Consider the following 24,984-nt stretch of genomic DNA (forward strand, 5'->3'; position numbering starts at 1 on the left):
AAGGGTGTGCAGTCACAGGTACCGCATCCAGAGCCACGGTGCCAACTGCCCCCAGCCAAATCTTCATGCCTTGTCCCAGCACAGAGCCCCAGAAAAGCCCCATTCAGAGAGGACTCGGGAGGGTCCCTGGGCTGAACCCCACTACCCTGACCACCACCAGCGAGGACCGGGGCTGCGGCAGGGTCTGGTGAGGGTCTGCTCACGCTCCAGCCTCCCCCACGGGCCCGCAGATCTCAACACTTGCTACTCTCCACAAGGAAGGCCCTTGCCTAGGTCCATTCCCCAAATCCACCGGAAAACTGACAGCCTCACAGGGACGCAACGGACATCTGGGCAAGCTCATCATACAATCAGTGGCACGGGGTTGTGCATGAGGTGGACACACAGAGCACAGGAGGGCATGACTCACAGACGCAGCACTGTCAAGTCTTTGGAGAAACTTGCATGAACACCATCAGTTAATTTGCTTTGTTACTTTTGTGGGGGGTTTGATTTTTATTTCCATGGTGCATCCAAAGACAAGTTGTCCAGCAGTTTGCTCAGAACCCCTCGGTTTTCAACTCCTAGGATATGTTAAAGAAGAAAGCACTATTTTAATGTTTGTATTTTTTAAAAAAATAATTAAAATAATTTGCATAGCTAAACTGTTGATCTAAGGCTTCTATGAATGGTGTGGTTATGTTTGACAGACAATGTCCATTAAACAGAGAAAGACACTAGGAAAGCCCCATAACATTTTTTATTATGTTTTCGTAACACAGGCGTGCACACCCCCCCACCTCAGGAAGGGAGGTCCCCATCTTCCAGAACCCCTTTGATGGAGGATGTCAGGACATCCTGCCCTTTCCTACACCCAGTTGGTCCCAGCAAACACCAGCAACCACAGCTTCCACGGCCCAAGAGGTCCCCTACAAGCTACCACTGCTCCAAGCCCCCGGCCATGCTCCAGGGACATCCCACACAGGCGAGCACATCTCCTGCCTGGTGACATCCAGATGTGACACAGAGGTTCCCAGATTTCAAGTCTCCATCCTAACGCGTTCACACACGCAGTCACACACACCGAGTCCAGCTGCGCTTGGGTAGCCCAGCCTCTCCTAAGGAGCCCTGGCACCAAGACGAGCAGCCAGTGCGGTGGCTGGCGGGGCTAGGGCCAGCCTCTGCAAACGCGTGGAGGCTCCCTGCGTGGGGGGAAGGCTTTCCTCCGCTCCCTGTGTGGGGAAAGGCGGCTCCCCAGCAGGAGCTCTGCCTTCCCAACTCCACATGCCTCGCAGCCCTCCTCCTCACCGGGAACGAGCACAGGAGGCGTCCACGCGTGTTCCTCCACCTGCCCCAGCGTGACAAGAGGACTCCATCCTCCCTCCAGCTGCTGCAGAACACCTGGAGCAGCTCCTCCCTGCTCTGGCACGATCCCCCGATGGGGCACATCCAGCCAACGCCACACAGGTCAGCTACAGGCCATGTCCGCAGCTGGCCCTGCTTCTAGGCTATGCTTTGGTCAACCGGCTGCTTCTCCCCACACAGACAACCCAACAAGCAACCACTGCATGATGGAGGCCAGCATTTTATTTTTTTTTAATATGGAAATTAATTTAAAAGTAGAAAGAAAGAGTCCCCCAAACAATAAATACTATGCCTTCATGAAATAAATTAATGTAGAGATTCTGTGCAGGGGGAAGTCGCTCCAATCACATATTCAACAGCAACCGGCACTGGGTCCAGTGTCCCCTCCCAACCTTCTCCACTGCCTGGTGCAGTGGAGAAGCAGCAGCGAGCCCACCTACCCCTGGATCTGGTGGGCCACGGCGGGGTGAGATGTGGCCTTCACACAGCCTGGCAGGGCCACGGAGCCGGGGAAGTCGCCAGGATTCCCCTCCGATGGCCACAAAGATGTCTAGGATTGCTCCACTCCTCTGGCACACAGAGCTGGCATCAGAACCACAGGACCAACCTACCTTGGATGGGACCCTCCAGAAGGGCCCGGGGGAGCCCCCCACCAGAGCCCTGGCCTCCTCACTGTGGCAGGAGCCTGCCTGGAGCCCTCACATTAGTTTCATGTGAATTTGAAGAGGATGACAAATTGTTTGTGGGGTGTTTTGTTTCTTTTTTTCTTTTTCTTTTTTTTTTTTTTTTACATCAATACCCCCCCCGCCCCAACACACACGACATAGAAGCCCCCCCACTCCCTCCCTGGTAAAAATGCTTAATCTCCAACCTCTGCTGGAGTTGCCCCCCCCCCCCGCCGGCCCACACCTCCGGGAGTGAGAGAAGTTCACAGATAAGGCAGTTCGTGTGAGAGGGAGCTCGGCCCTGCCAGCGGTCAAGCCCGTGCCTCCAGGCCTGAAAAAGGCAGTGACTCGCAACACCAAGCCTCCCCCTTTCCAGACAAGACAGAGAACAGAGACAGACAGACAGACAGAGCGTGGGAGGGAGGCACTCCTATGGTTTGCATTGCTGCTTCCCTCCTTCCCTGGCTCTTGCTCCCCCAGCCCTCGCAGGTCCGCTCTATCCCCCTCCCATCTCCCAGCCCCTAATACAATTCAGATCCGTGACAGCTAAAAAACAACAAAACAAAATTAAAAGAACAAAACGACCCCCACGCCACACCCTTCGCATCCTTCTCCACCCACTGCCGTGGCCCAGAGGGGAAATCCTGACTCCCAAAAAGGTCCTGCAATTTTTGCCTCCTGGCAGAGCTGAGACCAAGCAGGAGCTGGGCCCATTATTTCCCTGTGATCTCTATAACATCGTCGTCTTTGTCCTCATCATTAGAGCTGCATCCCACCTCTGGGACCTCCTGGGGTTCAAACTGAGGCACCTGGGACCGAAGGAGGCCCCCGGCCGGGTAGCCCGAGTGAGGGGACATGTAGCCAGGGTAGGCAGACGCCATGCTCCTGGGAAGGCTGCTAGGCAAGACGGGGGCTGGGAAAGGAGCAAACATCCTGGGCTCGGGCAGGAGTGACTGCGTGAAGGGAAGCGAGTAATTGGGCAGCACCCCTGTCAGAGAAGGGTTTAGCATGAATGAGGGGACGCTGGCGGTGGCTGAGGTAGCAGCAGAAGAGCTGGCGGTGCCGGCTGTCAGCAGAGGGTCAGTAGTCACAGGGAACACCAGATGAGGGTCTGGGAGTAAATTGGGCAGCTGGTAATAAGAGGAGCCAGTGCCCATGTACAAGGAGTTTCCTGGTTGGGAGGCAAATGGATGGGTTAGGTTGTGGTTTAAAGAGACAGGAGGCATGGCGAACCCACCAGAGACGGGGTACCCGTGTTCGTACGGCTGCATGGATGATGGCAACTGGCGCTTCTTCTGCTGCCTGCGGGCTTGCTCCTCTGGAGCCGACGGTGAGGTCGACTTGCGCTTATTGCCCCGTAAGTCCAACACCGAGTGGGCATCGACGTGCTGGCTGGTGGCCGGCAGGGCTGAAGACACAGAGGGAGCCATGCAGTGAATCCCCACGCGCTGCTCAGCTCCTCGGGCTGCTAAGCTGGGCGCGTTGTCCGTGCGAGCAGGGTGGCCTTGCGCTGCGTTGGTGCTGGGAGAGCTGTGCCGGGACTCCCGGGCAGCTGCTGCCTCCGCATACTGCTGCAGCTCGCTGATGATCTCGGGGCTGTCAGGGGATATGGGCCGAGTGAGCTCCTCTGCGCTGGGGAGCTGCGGTGATGAGGCACTGTGTCTGCCATTGCTTGTGGACTCCAGCGAAGAGCTCTGGGAGCCTGGAAACAACGAGATGGAGCAGGTGTGAAAGACAACCTTGGAGAAAAACCTGGGGGCCAAGAAGCAACAGTGAAAAGGAAGGTGGGGATATCACGGGAAGATTGTGGGGTCAGCTCTGAACACAGGTGTGATGGAAGGCAGCCAGGGAACACCGCCCCAGACGCTTGGGTAGGAAAGCACATAAGCAAGCCTCATGCAGCGCTCACAAGCCACTACCTGAGGCAGCTGTCCGACGATCTTCATTGCCCTTTGGCTTCCCAGTGGTCCGGATAGCAAAAATCCGCCCATCACTGGTCCGGATATACGTCCCTGGAACAGAGGCAGAACAACTTCATTCATGGTTTCCATGAGCCCGCGCAGGCAGGAATAGGACAGCAGTGCTGCATAAGGCCAGCCCACAGATCATGCAGGGAGATCAGTGGGGTCTTCTGCCCCCTTCCTCACTCCTCATTTCCAGCCCTTCAGCTTTCCCAGGTTGGAGCTTACCCCCTCCCAACATGCCGCCAGTGGGAAATGTGGAACTTCATGCCTGGGACTAAGTTTGCTCTGGGAGCACGGGGAAGTGTTTGGCTGCCCCAGTACATGCAGTGGGCATTGTGAGAATGAGACACCCAGCCACAAAGTTCAACAGCTCCTCTCAGAGGCAGCAGCAGCCACAGCTGCAATAGCCCTGAAGCATCAGCTACAACAGCACACCCAAAGCATGGGCTGCAACAGAGCCACTGCAGAGTCCAGATCTCCTCCCCTTCTTGCTTCTTTTCCTCTCAAGGGACTGATTCATGCTTTTACATCCTTTTCTTTGCTAATTAGCATTGGTTAGGACCCTATCCGCAAGTCTTACCAAGACAGAGAGACTTACCTTTTGTCCCTCGGATGATGTGGATGCTCTCGCCAGCACTGATTCTTGCCTGTACATCAGTGGATGTGTTTGTACCCGGAATCACAATATCTAGGAGTGGGGAAAGAAACAGAACCGTGTCCGTGAAATTACACACCAGCCACAGTCAGGAGAGGGGAGGTGCACCACCGAACCGCCTTTGCTTGCAGTGCAGTTGTGTCTCCTATGCGCTGTGCTAGAAGTAAGTCCTGGGTTTATTTCTGAGCAGCACAGGAAGGCAGCAGAGGCTCCGAGGAAGCAAAAGCCATGCAGCTCTGGCACAGGATCTCCCCTATCCCAAAAAGGACAACTGGCAACAGCGTTGCAGGCCCTCTCATGGGGAGTTTGCTCCCAACAACCCACCAGGCCCATGCCCCTTGCACACCTGCAGGGAAAGTCCTCCAGGTGCAAGGGGACCACTCAAATGCAGAGAGGCAGTATCAGTGGCTCTGATGCCCGTCTGCCCACAGCCCATGTGGGCATCAACAACTCACCCTGCTCCTCAGTTCGCCATGGGCATCACAACTCAACTCACTGTGAGCATTGGCAACTCACCTGTGGTGGTGACAATCTTTTGCACAAAGACACCAGCTCGCTGTAGATAGTTGATGGGGAAGTTGACAGCGGGGTTGGAATTTGAGGTTGATCCTGCACTGCCCATGGGGACATGCCGGGGCATCATAGGAATGGGGGTGGATTGAACTGGGCGGACGCTTGCCACCGGCTTGTCCTCACCCTTGAGGGCTGGTCGCCTAGTGAGAGAGGAGGGAGGAAAGTGCAGTGTCCCCACTGACAGGGCTAAGCATCCTCTGCCCCCTCCTTTCATGTCTACAGCATGGGAAGAAGGGGAAGAGGCAGGTACTCACCAGTTCCTCTGGCTAAAGGCAGGGATGCTTGTCAGACTCTGGTCACTGGCTGGGTAATACTGTGCGTAGGACGGCCGGGTGTAAGGGACGGATGCTCGCTTTTCCTCCTCATAGCTCTTCTTGGCTGCCTTCTTCTCTGCCTTGGTCAGCTTGTGCTCCTTCCGGTCGATCAGCAGTGATTCATGCTGAAAAGGCTCCTGCAACCCCACAGCACTGAGGTTTTGACACCAACACACCACAAGAGGGAACCAACATGCCCCAAATGGCAGCCACCCGGTCCCTGCATCAGCGCTGTCTCCATCCCAGGCTGGAGCAGGGAAGAGGGGACTTGGGAGGCAGAGCTGGTCATGGCGAAGCGTGTGTGGGGCGATGCTGTGGATGTGACCAAGGCTCAGCTTGAAGAGTAGCAGAGTCACCTAAGCCGTCGCTCACCATTGCTAAGCCTGCCCAGCCAAGGCCGTCCGTGAGCTTACCGTGAGCACACAGCAAAACCATCATGAGCTTACCACGAGCACACAGCAAAACCCACGAGCCAAAGGCCAGGCTAAGAGCGCAAGCACGGAGCCTGCCGAGACGTCGCACAGCCACCAGAGCCCCGTGGCACCCGGCCACAGGCCCACGCTGCAGAACAACGCTACCAGTGAAACTCCACAACACAGGCAAGCACTGGCTATCCCAGCTTTGAGAAGAGAGCTGGCAGCAAGCTGGGATATGCCACTGCCACCTTTCTGGCACAGCACCAAGTTGAAGAAAGGGGTGCCCTACAACCTGCCCAGGCCAGACATGGCTCTAAATGTGTAGAAGATATTGCAGGGAAGGGCAGGGCTCTTAGGGCCCTCTCTAGAGGATTTTTTACCTATTCCTACCAGCACACAGATGCGTCCTTCTTGCCACCATGTCCCCATCACACAGCCAGACTCCTCCAGACCTCTTCCTGCCTGTGCACTGCTGTGCCAGCAAGGAAGCAGGTTGGTCTTACCTTGGTGATGAGGTGAGGATACTTGAGACAGGCTAATTGTAGAACAGACTCCTTCATCTTGCTTGGATTGAGGGAGAGCTGAGCAGGGTCGGATTCCTCTTCCACAAAATGCAGCAGGTTCTCCACCTCCCGTCGGGTGAAGTTCAGCACTGGGTTCAGATCATCCACCACCCGATCTGGAAAAGAGGGAATGGAGTGAGCAGAGAAGGAAAGAGATGGGTACTGCTGCCTGCTGCCCTTCCTACACTCCTGTCCTAACAGAGCTCCCTCCTTGCAATCTGCGTGATCCTCAGAAGCCTTCTGCAAATGTCAGGGCAGGGAGAAAAATCATTGGCCTTGTTCAGAGATGAGCCTGTTTGACCAAGTCAGGCTGACAAATGCCTTGTGCTCCAGACTGCATAGCAATGCAGTGCAGGTCACTGAGCTCTTGGCATGCAGAACATGAAGCTAATTACAGATGGTGTCCCATCTTGCATCGCAAGGCTGAAAACATACAAGCCCTGCGACAGGACTGCAGCCACATCTGTATGTGCCTTCCCACAAGTCCCACCAAAAAGGCTCCAGTTAATAACCAGGTACTGAAATTTACAGAACTCTGTTGAGTCGAAAGCTCAGAAAAGCAGCCACAGTCGCTCCCTCACAAGAGCCTGAAAGTTTTCCTTGGATGTTCCTTCCTGCACACAGGGCAAATGGGAGCACATGGAGAAAACATCTCTATCCAGGACTCTCTCAGGAGCCAGGCCAGCTGCCAGGGGACTTCACCTCGAGTGCAAACCAGCATACTGAGCCGGTAATGCTGGGCTGCTGCCTCTGGAGTTGGGTTTTGAGACAAAGAAGGACACAGGCAGCAGAACTCTTTTTGGGTCACCACAACCCTCAGCCGCATGCTCTACGAGAGCAGCTCGACAGCTGGCACAAGCCAGCACAAAAGATACTTCTGGTACAAGGGCAGGTCAGAACATGAATGAATTAATTATTCTTGGCTCCTAAGTAAGCACTATCAGTCAAAGGTATCAATACGTATTTTAATTTTGCTATTTTCCCTCTCTTGCTGCTGGAGAAATGGAGGTAGAGAGCTGTTTAATAAGTAATGCCCCGTTTAAGACAAGTAATGCACAGGCACAGGGGAAAACAGGGCGACCACCTCCCAAGTCTCCAGTCTCTTGTAGCAACCAGGAGAGTAGCAGGGAAGGTAAATGGCACTGCATTGGACTGATAGCACAACCCTGCTGCAGGATGCTGGCTCTACAACCCCCACTGCTCTGCCATGAATTTCTTATAGGGTCTTATGTCACTACCAACTCATAAACATCAAACGTAGCCCTAGGACAGTGTCTCTGTCACTTCTTTGGCTGTCTGCTTTTCAACCTTAAAAAAAAAGTTATGAAAATCACAGAAACAGGACTCAAAGGAGCTGAAAGGAGTGAGAGCCAAGAGTGGAGTGCCACATCCATCCACACTTACCTGACATGCCCTGCTTGGAGATCTGACGGTCGTAGATCTTCTTCTCAAGGGTGTAATCAGAAACCAATCTGTAAATGTGGCATGGCTTCTTCTGCCCGTAGCGATACACTCGGCACACGGCCTGGGCGTCATGGCACGGGTTCCAAGAAGCGTCAAACACCACCACTCTGTTTGCTCCAATGAGGTTGACACCCAAACACCCAGCACTGGAAATTAAAGACAAATTTCAAATTGCTGCCTTGGCCAGTTTTCAAAGCTTCTAAGCAGGACAGCCATCACAGCCAAGAGTCCCTGAGGTGTCTATGGAAAGTTCCCTCCAGCCATACAGGCAACTTCAAACCCATATTTGGTTTCCAAGACTGTTGTTAAGTTGTTGCAGAGGACTAAAGCTAAAATTCTATGCCCCTAGGGAATTTAGAAGCAGATGGCACTATAATCCCATAGAGTCTTGAGAGCACGTTACGAAGGAAGTTAAGAACTAAAAACCCATATGCATACATAGCATCAGCGCGAGTCCTCCGCTGTGCTTTTCTGCTCCAGCCAGCTTACCGTGTGGACAAAAGGAAGAGCCAAACACAGGTGTTGCTGGGGTCATTGAACTGGTTAATCAGTCGTTCCCTTTCTGAGGCAGAGGTGCTGCCATCCAGTCCTGAGAAGGAAATTAAGGACACATTTAAAAGCTCTGTGTTTGGGGGAATCCCATCAGAACAAAACCACTTCCCAAACACTGAGCTTTGGCACTGGTTCCCAACCAATTCTAGGTCTTCCTCAAGTCACGCACTCCAGGACTTCAACTGGACTACTCTGTACCTCTAATTTGCCCAGCCAGGCAGGTGCAACGCAGCCAGCCAGGTTGGGATTTGTTCAACTGAAAGATCAAGCAAAACATTACTCAAGCTTGGCAAGGCCAAGACTGGAGTGCTACAACACACCTAGCCCATTAAGGCTCCATATTAGGTAAGACAGACAGCAAGCAAGAGCAGCAGGCACAAAGACCTCACATGTGCTGGAAGCTCGAGGAACCAAGAAAAAGCAAAGTTGTGAAAGCCTTTGGCAAAACCCCATAGACTGGATCTGAGCACAGGGAGTACTGGTCTGAAGGAGTGCAGGGAGTACTCATGTCTCTGTTCCTGGGCAGCAGCTTGCTTCTGGCAGCTCTGCAAAAATCAGGAACACCATATCCACTGCTCCTCTCAGTCCTGGCCTGTAAAGTAGCCACACAAAGCAACAACCCATGCCAGAACAAGATTTAAAGCTGGGGAAGAGGGGAGGAGGAATTCACAGCCCCGAGCTAGTGAAAGCATTCCACAGTGATTCTGGTTTGGGAAGCAAATCTAGAAAATAGCCAAACAGGAAGCAAAAAGTATCTTTTACAACTTAAAAAAGCACTAGTGTGTGAGATGTTAAAGATGTCTAACATCTTTTGAGTAAGATGGCAAAAAGAGGATTTAGAAATTATCAGTTAGTTGCTATCAAACTGACACTGCCTTCCCAAGCAACTGAAGTAAGAACAATCTGAAAGAGACTTCATCAGAAGAATGCTTCAGAAGAGCATTTTCACAGCCAGGGACAACTACAAGAAGATGGTGGGTGACTTTCAGGAATTAGTCCATCACAGAGGATCAAACAGCGTCACACCAAAAGGAAGGAGGACTGGCTGCACTCACTGTAATAGTTGATGTTTCGGACCCAGTTGTGAACTCCTCCATCTGAGCCTGGAGGATTCGGCATTGGTCTCTTTGCCAAAAACTCTTCAATGACAGACAACGTGGACAAGCTCTGGCTGCAAAACCAAGATCTCTGTTCAGAAGAAAGCCCCCACAGCACCAAAAGTGGAGTTATCAGAACTCTTCCCCAACCATGACAGCATTGATAGTTGTCAGACCCTGTTTGTGGCAGCACACGTCTCACTAGTAAACTTGATAGTGGCAGAAGTATAAAATCCATGGAGGAAAAACAGGATCTAATACAACAAAGGAGAAAAGGAGAACTGCCACACCACTCGCCCCATGTTAACAACCTCCTAGTGCCACAGGGGTTCAACTACTCCAGCATTTAGTGACTGTAGGATCAGCTGTTGATACTTTGCTTACCTGAAGACCAAGATCTTGTCTCCAAGCTTCACACTTTCCTCAATTAGGTGGAAGAGTAACACCATCTTGGGTGAGTTCTCCAAGACTCCTGTCTGGTAATCACACAAGATGTCTTTGGCCTACCAAGAAATGGGAGACTATTATAGGTGGAGTTGCTCATTCCCTGTTTAGTTCAACAATCCTGTCTCAAGGCGAGAGAAATAACTCATTGCAGAGAGGTTATATACATCCAGCCATGTCCAGGTGACAATGTTACTCCCGACTACTGCTGCTACCTCCCATTCCAGAAGCTCCAAATGACAAACTTCTTCGAGTATGGATGAATGAGCATCCTTTTAACCTCTCATGACTCTCTATCTCAAGACCTCTCCTCCAGCCCACTAGATTTACCACCATCTTATCTAGATTAAACTTCACCCTAACACCTTTTCTAGAATAACAAAGTTAACAGCCTTTTTGGTCAGATGAAAACAATGAGTTTTGAAAGAGTGTTGCCTGCACTCCAGCCTCACGAAAGCCCCAAAATCCCCACCTAGTGCCATGCAGACATGCTTATCAAGATGCTCTGTGGCACAGAAAATGGATGAGAAATCCCCAACTCTTAAACAGAAGAGTCTTTCCTTTGCTTTAGTTCAGAAAACTGCCCTAACAAAAAGAGGTACAGTCTTTCCGAGTAAGTATCTAGTCTATGTTTATCATAACTCTCCAAATGAAGAGTTTTCCAGCGGTGGTACTCACCCACTCATAAGTAACGACCTGATTTGCTCTCTCCTGAAAGGGGTTGAAGCCAACGCTCTGGAGGAACTTGCTATTGGTAGCTTCTCCAACTGGTGATGCCAAAGCATTACTCTCTGTTTTGACTTTAATTCCCTGAGGCTGGCAGCGGGAATTAGTACTTGCTGTGCCAAGGTCATCCACATCCAAATCCTGCTCGTTTGTGAGATTCTCCTTTTGCAGAGCTTCATACAACACATCTGGATGGTTCCAGATCTGAAGGAGTAAGAAAAGAAAGCGGTTAGGCCTGCGCTGGCCTGCTGCCTGCCAGTGATTGTGGACTGAAAGCCCCCACAGCTATTCTAAGGAAAAAACTAATACTTCAATCACCTCATCACCATACCCACATGGAACTGTAAGGCACTGCAAGGCATGTCAGAGAAAGCCAGTCTGACTGCATTAAGGTAGTGAAAACAGAAAACGTGACTCTGCCATGACACAAGGTATAAACCATCTTAACCAAGGCTCTCCTGACTTTAAAACTGCCAAATTTTTTCCTCGAGAACAAAACAGAAGGCCGCTATGCACCCCACACAGCACAAACGCAGAGGAAGCTGCTTGTTTGCACTGCAGCACGTAAATGGTTACGGTATCAGCCCAGTACCAGTTCAGCTGATGGCTCCAGGTTTCTTGTGCAAATTTGAACAAGACATTTAACGTCCCTGCACCCCAATTCTGGAAGCGGGGATAACAATTCTGCTGGGCCACTGCAGGGCACTCTGAGGAGAGAAGATGCGCCTGGTCAACCACATTTTTATCTCCTGTTTTCACTCATATTCCTGCCTTTCCCTTACGTACTAGAATATTTCTTTGCAGCTCCTGCCAAAACCTACCTTACAACAGACACAGAAAGCTTTGAGTGGGTTCAGTCCCAGCCAGCCACTGTTGCCTGCATCTCGGAACCGGTTCATGAACTCCGTATAAAGGGCCCGCTGGATCTTTGAAAGACGTACCAAAATGACATGTTCTTCCTTAGATGGGAGCTGAACCTTCAGCACATTGTGGCCTCGCCTGTGGAGGAAATAAAGAAAGAGTGATAAACATAGGGAAGGGAATTTCCCAATCTGATCTCTCTGTGCCTGGCTGTAGGGTAAGATTTTGACTTCTTGCCCACCTGGCTGCAGGGATAAAGACCTCTAGTCGCATGCTTCTCTAATGCACACTTCCGAGATACTCTCCCTGCAGCCAAATACCAACTGTAAGCACAATTCCAGAGATCTCAAATGTTACAATCTTCTAGCACAGGTCACAGTGTTAAGAGGGTGATGAAAGTCCTGTTTTCCACAGCAGTTGAAAAACAGAAATAAGACCTAAACTCTCTTTTTAGCTCTGCCAATGACTAAGACACTCCATCCAAATCACTGATCCAGTATCTTAGAACCCTCATCAGAGAAATAAAGCTGATTTGTTTCCAGAGTGGTGGAGACACATCACTTTTCGTAACTGAGGGTTCGTGAAACACTTTCAGATCCTTCGGTAGACGACGTCAGAAAGTGCACATCCAAATCAACTATTAAGACATCAAAATAAGCCTGAGGTCACTCTGGTGCAGTTAGAGCTGTTGTTCTCCATTATCAGAGTCTGTGGTACCAAAGCAAACCAACTTCACTTCTACCCCCAAGGCAAAACAGAGCTATAAGGACCGCTTTGCTGTCGACAGATTGAACAAGACAGAGATTCTGAGAGAATTACGGAGCTGCTAACCTAAGGATCTCCTCTGTGGTTTTCTCTGTATGCTTAAGATCCTCCCACAAAGACAGATAAGGTACCCATTTAAAACTCAAGCCTAAGAAGCTGGATCACTGGGCCAAGGCCAGTTGTATGAAGTTCAACAAGGCTAAGTGCAAGGTCCTGCACTTGGGTCATAACAACCCCATGCAACACTACAGGCTTGGGGAAGAGTGGCTGGAAAGGTACCCAGTGGAAAAGGACCTGGGGGTGTTGGTCGATAGCTGGCTGAACATGAGCCAGCAGTGTGCCCAGGTGGCCAAGAAGGCCAATGGCATCCTGGCTGGTATCAGCACTAGTGTGGCCAGCAGGACCAGGGCAGTGATCGTGCCCCTGTACTCGGCACTGGTGAGGCCGCACCTCGAATGCTGTGTTCAGTGTTGGGCCCCTCACCACAAGAGAGACATTGAGGGGCTGGAGCGTGTCCAGAGAAGGGCAACGGAGCTGGGGAAGGGTCTGGAGCACGAGGCTGATGGGGAGCGGCTGAGGGAACTGGGGTTGTTCAGCCTGGAGAAAAGGAGGCTGAGGGGAGACCTTATCGCTCTCTACAACTGCCTGAAAGGAGGGTGTAGCAAGGTGGGTGTTGGTCTCTTTTCCCCAAGTAACAAGACGAGAGGAAATGGCCTCAAGTTGTGCCAGGGGAGGTTTAGACTGGATATCAGGAAAAATTTCTTCACCGAAAGGGTTATCAAGCATTGGAACAGGCTGCCTGTGGTGGTTGAGATGCCATCCCTGGAGGCATTTGAAAGACATCTAGATGTGGTGCTTAGGGACATGGTTTAGTGGTGGAATTGGTAGTGTTAGGTTAATGGTTGGACTCGATCCTAAAGGTCTTTTCCAACCTAAACGATTCTATGATTCTATAAGGCAGCATGATTGGCTGTACTGTGTAAACTCAGCAAACAAGCAGGCTAATTTGGGATGAAGGAGCTGTTTGCGTGGACTACACCATTAAGAACTCCTTATGGACTCACCGCTGCACAAAGCCTTCCAGCAGGCTATGCAGGACATGACTGCGATACCTCATGAGACGGACATCTTGAGGGGTGCTGTCAATACACTGCCCATTCAGGATAGGGCGCTCAAACATGTTGCTGAATTCCTGCCGTGAGCCTAGAAAGTCAGGTCGGACAAAGTCTACCATGCACCAATACTCAATGAGGTTGTTCTGGAGTGGGTAGCCAGTCAGCACCACCCGCCGGCGGGAGCGGATGTTCTTCAGGGCCTGCGAAGTGCTGGCATGGCAGTTCTTTATCCGGTGTCCCTCATCACAAATAACCACATCTGGGCCAGGGCGAGACAAAGCTTTCTCTATCCCTGAGGACAAGGAACATTAAGTGTTAGTTAGAGATGAATAAGACAAAGTTCTGGTTTTATATGGTCACCAACTTCACAGAAAGAAAAAGAGAGGTAGTTCTGAAAGACAAAAAAAGCAGTATTCATGGGTGGCAGAGAGCAAGGCTGACTCAGGAAATAAAATGTGACTAGACACTAGCTCCAATTTAGCATAATGTGGTAATGACCAGACATGACTGTCCCTTGATTTCTGCTCAATGGCCTGCATTGCATCAAGTTCGGTGTCTTGCATCAGATCAGACTGGTAAATCTCACACAGACAAATCCCCAAGTTCGGTGTACTGACTTCCATGCTTACTTGCAGCTATTGCAAGAAATGAAAGACTCAACCAAAGCTCAACAACCTTCTGTCTCCAAAGGCACAATCCTGCCCAGCAAAGTTTGATCATGTCAGGGATGCTAAAAGCAAGTTATAGGTTGTTTCCCTGTGCTGCCAGAGTTGATAGCCAGCTGGACAACAGGATCAAACTCTCTCTCACTCTCGAGGACTGGCCTCCCACCTTTCAGAAGCTCTTGCTGCCGGTCTTCCTCATCCAAGTCAATAATGACAGGGCCAGCTTGTTTCTTTGTTTTCTTCTTCCTGCCAGTGGCAAAGGACTTCTTCAGTGAGAGGAGACGGTACATCTCATATCCCATCAGCAGCACACCACCCTCTATCACCCAGTCATTCACCACCTTTGCACGTGCAGCTGTCGTCCTGCAAAACAAACAAACAAACCAACCAAATAAACTATAAGCTTTCTCTTCGGTTTCAGTTCAAGCCACTGGATTGGAGTCTGCTGAGAAAAGACGCGTTCAACTAATTAAAGCACTTTCTCCCATGAAACCAGACAGAGGAATACAATGAAGTTTCTTTACAAGACAATCTGGTACAGTGGAAAAGAAAAACGCCTTTTATGTTGCATGGGTAGCAGGGTTGAGGATGATAAATCCTTACAGGAACTGAGCTGTAGAAGTTTGTCATGTACAAAAGCATATCAAACTTGAGAGCATCCTTTTTAAAGAGCTGTTGAGGAGACTGCCCCTGCAAAAAACATTTTCAGAACGAGCTGCTAATGTATGTGGTTGTAATTGCCTAGTTGTTTATCCTTTGTTGTTGTCTCTTCCAGTGCTAGTGTCCCTCAACTATTCCTTCCCTGCTAGCCTGCTCAGAATTGGTTCAGGTCAAGACACTGTCCTCACTCAATCCTCCCAGAGCACACCAGATCCCATCCAATAGTAAACACATGGCTGGAGTAGCATCAGCAGATTCAAAGTACGTTCCACCCAGGAGGTGAAGACCTCAACAGGTAAGTGTATGAACATAGCCGATGAACTGAGGGTTCCCTAGGATCACTACACTGTCCTGATCCACGCAAGACAAGTGACCCAGAAAGCAGCAGAGATCCACGAGCCAAGAATACACTCTACACCAGGCTGTAACTGCAGTCACTGATCTCTCCCTTCTGGACAAGAAGGCTTTGTATAACTTGCCAGAATCCCTCAAGGACAACACGATTCACAGAAAGTCAGTGTTGGGTAGAGAAATCCCTAAGTGTGTGAAAAATCTCAGGAAAAAAACCCAACATTTAAAATACAAGAGATGTGGTATAGGGGCCACATGCCTTACAAGTCCCAGGACTCTGGTGGGACTAGCAGTGTACCACCAGGAACAAATCATAGCACCACTTCTCCTCTCTGCAGAAGTAGCTCTGTTTCTGGAACTGGGTTCCTGATCTCAGCATATATGGAATAACAGAAAAGTGCATCAGCAATGTGCGAAGGAAGTACAAGGTCTAAACATTGAGTGAAAGAGACAGTAAATCTCTCCCAGGTACCAAAATCCTCCTTTCAAGATGGCATCCACAACAAATGCAGAGTGGAAAAGATCTGGGTGTCGAGGGCAAAGAATTAGCCCAAACTAAACAGTCTGCAACAGCAATTCTGATACCAGTTCCATAAGACACCTTCCAAGAGCTCAAAAAGGCTTTTACTGGTACCCACTTGTGTTCATCATTCAGGATGTGGACTTTGAAGGTGCGGGGCTGGACCTCTTTGGAGTTATAATCAGCAGGAAGGTTTTCAGGTGCTGGGAGCCACATGTTGAATTCTGCTAGCCAGTTTTGGAGCGTATTCACCTGTAAAAGTTAGCCATAGATGGATTAAAAACCCAACTAAGTCACTCGGGATTTTAAGAGCCGAAATGAGAATAGGGAATGACACCCAGCTGGGTCCAGACAGAAGGAGCAGACCACAGCATGCAAACTCAGGGACACAGGGAATGAAAGAGGGAGAAGAGCAGCAAGGGTATGATAGAGCTGCATGTGAGACAGGACACCAATCAATCTCCTCTATACAAAGAAAGTAGTGCAAGGAAGCCCCTCAGCCAGCTCTTTACATGAGCTACTTACAGGTACAATGGCAAGAACAGTCTTTGCCTCCGTGTGTCGAAAAAGTACATCCAAGAAAGAGATGACCTGTATGGTCTTGCCCAGGCCCATGCTATGTGCTAAAATACACCCAAACCCACTGCTGGTTTTAAATCTCTCCAAGGACTCGACCAAGTTGTCATACAGGAATCGGATCCCACCAATCTAGACAGAAAAGCAGAAAAGGTATTAGAATGGTGGGAGAAAACAACAAGATAGGTAAGTATTTACAGAGTGGCAAGCACATTAGGATTGCATAAACCATGAAAATATAAAGGGGATGTTTCAAGTTCACTACAGTATTCTAATCTAGGGAAGACTCAGAAAGTCAATATTTTTAGATACTCATAAAACTTTCAGAGAATATAACAATAAATCAAAATTCATTTGTAGCCAGAGAATCTGAATTGGGGTTAATTTGTCTATAAATATAGTTTTATTTTTAAAATGTTCATCTAAATATACAAAGAAAAACGTTCCTGTCTGTGCCAGATATCACCACACCGTCCGTCACCAAGTCACCCAGGTAAAAAACTTCTTGGGCATCACAATGAACTCTAATTGTTATAAAGTATTTTGCCTTTGAGCAAGTACAGCCAGAAACAGGCAGTACATTCTTATCTCTTATCTTGTCATTGAAGATGAGTACGGGCTCTTGAAATAAGAGCTAAATACTCTGGTTATCACATGATAACAATAGCCAAAGTTATACATAGCCCTGGCCTTCCTTTAATTTGTCCTTATCGTTTGACTATCCACAACAGCCACCACCACAACCAGACCGGTCACAGATCTCACCAAAGAAGTTCTGCTGAGATTACAAGGCAGGCTTGCCTGAATTCATTGCATTTTCAAGGCTAATAAAGCCTACCTGATGGGGTTTTACTGCACGTGCAAGCTGGGGAGCCAGGAAAATGTCCTCCTCATTTGGTGGATGATTGATGTTGACAATGACTTGCCCCAGAGCATCTGACTGATTTAAGGCATCATTCACATGAGAGCCACTGCTCTCTTCACTGCCGTCCTCCTCTCCTTCATTGCCAGAGTCACTGCTGTCCACAATTTGGAGGGCATCATCCTCTCCTGAACTCAGCTCAATCACTTCTGTAAAGTAACCAAACCAGGAGAGAATAAGGGCAAAGGTTAACTTGACGTCAGGGTTTATCATGCATGGAAAAAACCTCCTATCTGGAAAACAAGGCTACCACCTTCTGCAATTCCACACTGGCCTAATGACCTATTCTGAACAAGCAGGCACACATCAGGCCCCTCAGGCCAGCATGAGTTTCCCCATGTTTCAGAGAACATTAATTTGGGCTGATCCAAACAGAACATGAGACAGTTTCTGTAAGCGTTTTAATGTTCTCCTCCATTTGTCTTCTTAATTCTCAAACCCAGACATGCATTTTACCTGTTGATAAAATGTCTAAGGACCACCATGGAATCAGGCAGTACTCTAACAGAATGGTATAAAGGAGTCAGGTTAGATCCATTTGGGACAAGGGACACAAAACCCAATTTCAGTTGCAGATCTGAATACTTAGATGCTCCTTTTATACACAGCGGATGATGCCACATCTCATGTAAGCATTCTTCGGCACAGCACTGAGCAAAATTAAGTGCATTTATAAAGCAGAAATAAACACAAGTTCACAAGAGTGCCTGATAGGCGAGGTTATGAATGTCAGTTTAGGACTCAAAGCCCAGAACTGGCCATATATTTGGAAACCAATAGGCCTACAAAAATCTGAAGTTATTCACTACTGGAGCATCTGACTAGATGAAAACAGGAGGCTTGTGGCTAAATAAAGAGCATATTGTGAGAAGACCAGGCTGAGGCAATTGGTCACTTACCATCTTTAATGCTATTTTTTCCTTTAGCATCATCTTCACTGCCACTGCTGGTACTATCTAGGCAGATCACTTCCTCAGCCAGGACCTGAGGGGGGAGCTGGGTAGCCTCTGCTGTTCTGAAAACGATGTCCTCTACAAACATAAATTACAAACAATAAGTAATTCATAATAATGGGGAAGGAGACAAAACTGTTCAGAAACCAGACAGTATTTCCTTCCACTTTTGCTCCAATAACTTAGCCTTGGAATTTTCCATAAGAGACTCTCACTGTCTACAGTACTGCTATGACTCAGCTTCCTGGGTCACAATCTCCTCCTTTCTCAATATGCCAAAACAATAGCCCATTGCTGATGGCACCCTCTCTATGGCATGCCCTGGCTGAGGCACACTGACCACGCAACAGGCTAAAGTCCCCTTTTTTAAAAAAAATTCTTTTTTTTTTTTTTCCTTTGGGTCTCAGAAGTAAAAGCTGTTTTTCATCCAGCAGAGAAAGTACCAACTGCTGAAGGGATGATAACTGTCCTTTGTTAGTAGGGACACTGCAATAATTATATCACACATATCATAAACAACTTTTGCTGATCAAGACCATTTGTTTGTGTGTTTAAGTATTGCCATGTGGGGAGAGAGGCTAGCTAAGAGGGCCAAATAAGCACCGCTGCAGTGACTCAGCAAGCAACGATGTTCTTCTGGGGCTGCAACCTAGTCCACAACAGTTTAAGTGTTTTAAATAGCTCTTATTCCTTCCCCCCCATGCAAAAATGTTGTGAACACTTGCACTTAAGGAAGAATATACATTTTCTCAAGAGGCAAAGTCAACTCAAGAACTCCCTACCCTGACACAACTTCCAACTGCACTTCTCTGCCCTTTACACCAGTCTGAGAGGCTGTGCTATAAACTAGATCACTGAAATGATCCAGGTTAGAAGACAATGCAAGATGACATATTCACTGGAAGACAAGGGTGATGCTTAACCATTTATACTGCCTGCTACTTCCCTGTTTGCTGAAACATGCAGGTTTCATCATGAACATATGTGCACCCAGTCTAACATCACAAACATATGTACACCCAGTCTATTGTTCCACTATCCCTAGTACCAGACCCATGCATTACCAGACCGTTCATAGTACAAATATGATCTGGATCAAGGACATGGCATTTCTGTCAAGTCCATTGGTTTAAGCTTCCATACCAGTTGGAAAGACAAGAGACCTGTTCCAGCATCCCGCTTTACACTTGGAAGTCCAAGTGCAGCATAGAATCATAGAATAGTTTGCGTTGGAAAGGACCTTTAAAGGTTATCTAGTCCAACTTCCCTGCAATGAGCAGGGACATCTTCAACTTGATCACGTTGCTCAGAGCCCCATCCAACCTGACCTTGAATGTTTCCAGGGATGGGGCATCTACAACCTCTCTGGGCAACCTGTGCCAGTGTTTCACCACCCTCATCATAAAAGATTTCTTCCTTATATCTAGTCTAAATCTACCTTTTTTTAGTTCAAAACCATTATCCTTTGTCCTATCATGGACAAGCATGGCACTACCTTCTTCTTCATTCAGCTTCTGTCCTTAAAAATCTTGCTTCAGGTGGCATCTCCCAGTACTTACCAGGAAGAAACTCTAGGGGTACGGTTGGGATAGTGGCTGGATAATCCTTCCGCTGCTGCTCTAGTCGTTTCCTTCTCTCCAACTCTTCCTGCTGGGCTGCTTTTGTCACGGCTTCCAGTTGGTCCTCACGCAACAGCTTTCTGAACACAGGAGCAAACAGAGAAACATGACTTGGTTACACTCAATTTCTTCCAAAAACCTGAATGGCTGTACAGCTGGCTCAAAAGATGATTGACAAGCTCCAGGTAGTCTGTCAGGACTGTCTGATGTTCCAGACTAGGAACATCATTGCCAAGGGTATAGACAAATTCTACAGCTATTTCAGGACTGAGCTTCCCAACGACAGGTAACACTACTATTACTCAAGGAAAAGACAAAAGTTTGACAGAAGCAAAATAATGAAAGGAGGAAAAATGTGAGTGGGTAAGTATATACTTAAGCTAGGTTATCATAGACTAGTTCTATCTGAAAGGATGTTACTTATGCCTATGAAGTTTATAAAGACAAAATGCACAAAGTCGTGCAAAGAAGCTATACAGGAAGAAAAGGTATCAATTCCCCCACAAAAAGTCATCACCCTGATTCTTCCCCAACACAGTATTTTCAGGAACTAGGGCCTCTAATAGCTTTAACAATTGTTTCAAAGGATGCTCTCAAAGCACCTTACTTTTACAGGTAATTTTCATTACTTCCAGAAGCTACTTTTCCCCCGCTTCAGTTTCACATGTGCAGCCCTGGAAATGAAGGCTCTTTTGCCAGAGGAGAGGTGCAGTACAAGCAGTGGTAAAATCCAGCTTCCTCAAACTAGCCTTTAAATCCACCCAATGCCATACTGCAGGGACATCTCCTCCATCCTAATGAAGTCTCAGTTTCCAAGGCCTACTCAACACTCATTCCTTCGGCTTTAAGAAAATCAATCTGCACAAGCTTATGAACCAAAGACCACCAGCACATTACACACAGGACAAAAGAGCCACTTGCTGCCACAGGAGTCCCTGCTCCATTATGACTCCTCTGAGCATTTTAGATCCCCTTGAACAAAATTTCATAGTGAATTACCACCTCACAACCTGTCCCAGAATATATGTGGTGACTTACACTATCAAACAATTACTGCTTTATAAAATTCAGGTGAAATTGATTTCCAGCATTTCAGTCACCAGTCATAGTATCAGCATTCCTGCCAACAAGGACCCAGGATAGTAGAGGGAAGGACTATATTTTAGGCTGTTTGCAATAGGATCCTCATCAGCAGATATCTGACACTGGATATTTACTTAACGGTGGTGCTGTTTTTCAATTACATGTCTCAAAAGCCAGCAGCAAGTACACAATTTTTGCAATATATTCCATAACCAAATATTCACTCTTCTGAAATACCAAACAAGTCTGCACCCACATGCAGCACTCCAGTCTGAGATCATACTACTCCCACTGGTGAAATCCTAAGGTTTTGGAAAAGAAAAGCCATCTGGTTTTCCAGCAGTGGCAAAATGTAGCTCAGAAGCAAAGTCCGGAGATTCCATTTTTACCCAAAAGGCTACATAGGACCCTAGCTCTTTCTGTCCTGTTGCTGCTTACCTTATGTTCCTCCGCATGTGAGACGGTTTCTGAGCCCTCTTCTTTTTGGTGTCCTCAGAGGCCAGGCTCTTGTGCTGGTTCTGCAAGAGTCGCTCTGCCCGCTCACTCTGAGATGAGGTAGTTGAAGTAGAGCGCTGCCATTCTCCATCCTCCGTGTGTTCAACATGGTCACCGCTGAACACGGCTTCCTGGGGTTGGTCTGAAAAGACAAGGAGGTAATGACATGAGAACAACTGTGCCAGGCTGGCAGCTGGCTTTTACATGAGCATTCATCAGCCAACAATCCCTATTCTCACTTGTTTGCAAGCATGTTTCTCTGAGGGTCAAAACTGGGGTCCTTTCCAACAGTGCCACTCAAAGAGTGTTAAAAAGTTTTACGGTGAAGGGTCTGCTCCCAGTGAAAGCCAAGACTAACACCACTCAACACAGCCCCAAAGTGTCCTGACAAGAAAACAAGGCAAAATTATTTCAGTCCACGTAGAGCACTTGCTGCCCCTAAGGGCCTGTTTTCCTACAGGGGCCCAATGAGCTCCAATTAAAACAAGGAACTCGAATCTCTTTTTCTTTGTTTCACAACATTCAAGTGGGGCAGAAATTTCCATTTATATGACACCTGTGTAATCATCTTCCAAGTTAACAGAACATACCACGCAAGAGGTTATCTGGTTCAAACGCTGGGTCATGGCTTAACAGGCAGCTCAGTGGTTTTATCACCAGGCTCCACTATCATGATTTAAATGGTAACTTCTGGCAAGCTTTTTTAAAAACAAAAAGTAAGTGGCAATACTCTTTCCACAGTATAAACCACATGCTCTTCTTTTTCTCTACGTTCTCCTATTTTCAGACTTGCATTAATGGCTGATTTCAGTCTTAAAGCACTATGTGAGACGACACCTTGTTCTATGTGACATTTTGCTCTTCAACAGGCTGCCAGTGACCAAGCTAATGCTTGCAGAGCGCAGAAATGAAATGTTTCTGTTCAAAAGCTTCCCTTGAAGTAAACTGTTTCTGACAAGCCTTGTAATAGCTTCTTTGAAGTATCTTGTCCCCTTGTGTCAGGCAAAGAGATACCCTGAACCTCATCTCATAATCAGTTTTCTTGCTTATACTGTGTATCTGAGCTAATGACTGAACTGAAATGACACTTAGACAGAACTTTGAAGGAAAGAAGGAAAGAAGACATCAGCGCAGAAGAATGTGGCAGATGAAGTAATACAGAACCAACAAGCATCACATTGTGACTCTGGGGGATCTGGAGACAAAGAGCATCCCTTCTCAAAAAGCTGGGAGCTTAAGTGAAGGATGCTTCAGTGCAGCATGTTGCATGTATAGGCACCTCTACAGCTGCCACGTTAACGTGCCTATTAAATTAACCTCACCACCAATATCACCTCTTAAAATTGAGATGATAAGAACTAGATTCACACCTTGGTCAAAAGCACCAACTTCGCAAGCTTCCTCTCCAGACATCCCACCAGGGATTGGTCTGAAGCCTATGTCAGCATTTGCTTGAAGCCTATGTCAGAATCCATTTAGGACTTCAGGGCTCACCCCACCATGGGCCAATACCAGCAGAGCAGCTCAAACATTTCTGTGAACATCAGTCCCAGCAAGTCTTACACATACTAGAAAAACAGGTATCCACAACTTATGTGATGAAACAGATCTCATGATGAATGCAGGAAAGAGTTATGTTGCACATGAAGACAAAGGCAAAGGAGTTCGCTACAGTCACAGTAGTTCTCCTACCACAGCCAAGGTCTCGGAGCCCTGTCCCCTCACCATGCCTCCTTAAACTTACAAGCTCAGACATCACGCATCACATTCACTTGCAGACAGAGAACTGGGCTGGGAATAAACCCAGTTTCCCAGGCTTCCCAGACAACAGCTCTGCTATTTGAGCTAGAGACACATTTTGGTCACATTACCTGCAATTCTTCAGCACTGTTTCCTTCCCCCCACCCCTCTCGACTCCTGGTTATATAACTAGATCAAAAGATTGGATGAAATAGGGCAAAGGGAAGCAGGGAGGCTGCACACGTGATCACATTCTCCGGGATGAGTCATTAAACCAGTGACTATCCCGGAGACAAACACTGCCGTGGTTACACCGCTGCCATCTCACCCTGAGCCCAGGGGACCTTGACAAGGCTTCAGAGAGCACAAAGTCATGCTTGTTTGGAAGCGGAAGCACTTCTCTCCCCACACCCCAGCAATTACCCACGTCACCTCCTTCGGCAGCGACTCTGCCACCCGTGCCGTGCCGGGAGAGGGTGCCTTCAGGACGAGGGTGATGCTAACAAAATCCAAAGGCTCAGCAGCCCAAAGGTGAGGTCATTACGTGTCTCCTCTGCACGTTTTCATATTTGTTGTGCAATCCCTACGTAAACTCATTCCACCTCTGCATTTTACTTTTCTTTCTTCTTAATCATGTGTAATACAAGCTCTGGTGAAACATACACACAGCTGGATCAGGTTATTTTTAAAAGATAATTCTCATCTGAGCAGGAGCCTGAAGCCTAAAATCTGACAATAAATTTGGCCCTGCACTGAGTACAGGCCCTCATCCGCCACAGCCATGGCTGCTCAGGCTGGTGTTTGTCCTGCCAGTACAAGTTCTGAGGTGAGGAACACAATCTGTGCCTAAGCCCACACTCCTGACACATATGCATCTAGATACTGAGATCTCTTCTGCACTAGCGACATTTCCAAACATCACACTGATTCAGCCGCAGTGGGATTCAGAGGACAGCCAGCTTCCCAAGGCTGATCCCATCCTTGCCACTACAATGAATAAAGCTGCTTTTCACAAAGCTTAACTAACACAATGATAAAATCACAAGTCACTTCCGTCTAACCCTGCAACAGCTCCCACCGCACCTGTGACACGAGCTGGCAGTTCCCAGCAGGAATTGTTTTGTTGCTGTTTTGTATTAAACCCCTGATTGTGTACACAGCCTAAATCTTACCGCATATGAAAAGCGAGACTCCCCGCTGCAGCCGTGTGGCTGCACTCCAGTGTGGTGAGCTCCAAGCTGTGTAACTGGGACCCACACTGAGACAGAAGCACATTAAGAAACAATAACTACCCGCACAAAAAACTATTTTGTACAAGAACAAGTTTAGTCTTCAGGTTGGAGGGAACGTGGGAACACCCTCGCCGAACAGGTCCCATCAGGTAATCAATAGAATAATTCCTGCCCCAATTCTGCCAAGCCTACATCTACAACAGGATTGCAATTATGGTTTTGTAACAGGAGCTCAACACGCTACTCTGACGTGGCTATACAAGTAGCTTTTTACACAACACAAAAATTCACCAGCCATGTTTGCATGTTGACAATTGCCAGACTGCCAGATCATGCTTACGCTGACAGTGCACTCTAGGAAGACCTGGACAGTTATCCACATTGCCTCAAAGAGAAAAGCATTGCCACCTGCCCACGGGTAACAACCTAGCACAACCTTGCACAGGGAGATCAGCCACATACGCCCAAGCACAGCTGAGCAAAAGAGCAGGCCCAAGTCCACTCAGCAGAAGACAGCCATGGGTCAGTCGTGGTCACCGACGAGGACGTAAACCCATCCCATGCTTACACACTGTGAGCATTGAGAATCATCTGGAACGCCAACTGCTGGCTTCACACCAGCTGTTGCATGTTTTGCACTGCACTCACTA

General features: G+C 48.3%; 1 protein-coding gene across 6 annotated transcripts in view; it reads right to left on the reverse strand.

The window, feature by feature from the left end:
* Positions 1-462: 462 nt before the first annotated feature.
* RAD54L2 (RAD54 like 2) overlaps positions 463-24,984 on the reverse strand; it is a 72,130-nt gene continuing 47,608 nt past the window's right edge. For 5 of the 6 annotated variants that reach the window (XM_072875719.1, XM_072875718.1, XM_072875714.1 and 2 more), the window contains 20 exons: positions 21,306-21,504; positions 19,725-19,864; positions 18,112-18,243; positions 17,129-17,361; positions 16,240-16,422; positions 15,833-15,966; positions 14,350-14,546; positions 13,468-13,810; positions 11,599-11,776; positions 10,730-10,981; positions 9,992-10,110; positions 9,566-9,681; positions 8,448-8,547; positions 7,899-8,104; positions 6,435-6,610; positions 5,456-5,652; positions 5,145-5,341; positions 4,572-4,661; positions 3,929-4,021; positions 2,249-3,711 (listed from right to left, as the gene is read on the reverse strand). In XM_072875719.1, coding sequence (XP_072731820.1) covers positions 2,723-3,711; positions 3,929-4,021; positions 4,572-4,661; positions 5,145-5,341; positions 5,456-5,652; positions 6,435-6,610; positions 7,899-8,104; positions 8,448-8,547; positions 9,566-9,681; positions 9,992-10,110; positions 10,730-10,981; positions 11,599-11,776; positions 13,468-13,810; positions 14,350-14,546; positions 15,833-15,966; positions 16,240-16,422; positions 17,129-17,361; positions 18,112-18,243; positions 19,725-19,864; positions 21,306-21,504 — 4,274 coding nt within the window. In that variant the 3' untranslated portion in view covers positions 2,249-2,722. Of the gene's footprint in view, positions 564-2,248; positions 3,712-3,928; positions 4,022-4,571; positions 4,662-5,144; positions 5,342-5,455; positions 5,653-6,434; positions 6,611-7,898; positions 8,105-8,447; positions 8,548-9,565; positions 9,682-9,991; positions 10,111-10,729; positions 10,982-11,598; positions 11,777-13,467; positions 13,811-14,349; positions 14,547-15,832; positions 15,967-16,239; positions 16,423-17,128; positions 17,362-18,111; positions 18,244-19,724; positions 19,865-21,305; positions 21,505-24,984 lie in introns of those variants that run through there. The other variant, XM_072875720.1, reaches the window with a different exon arrangement.

This window comes from Ciconia boyciana, chromosome 11 (genome assembly GCF_034638445.1).
Source record: "Ciconia boyciana chromosome 11, ASM3463844v1, whole genome shotgun sequence".
Classification (NCBI taxonomy): Eukaryota; Metazoa; Chordata; class Aves; order Ciconiiformes; family Ciconiidae; genus Ciconia; species Ciconia boyciana.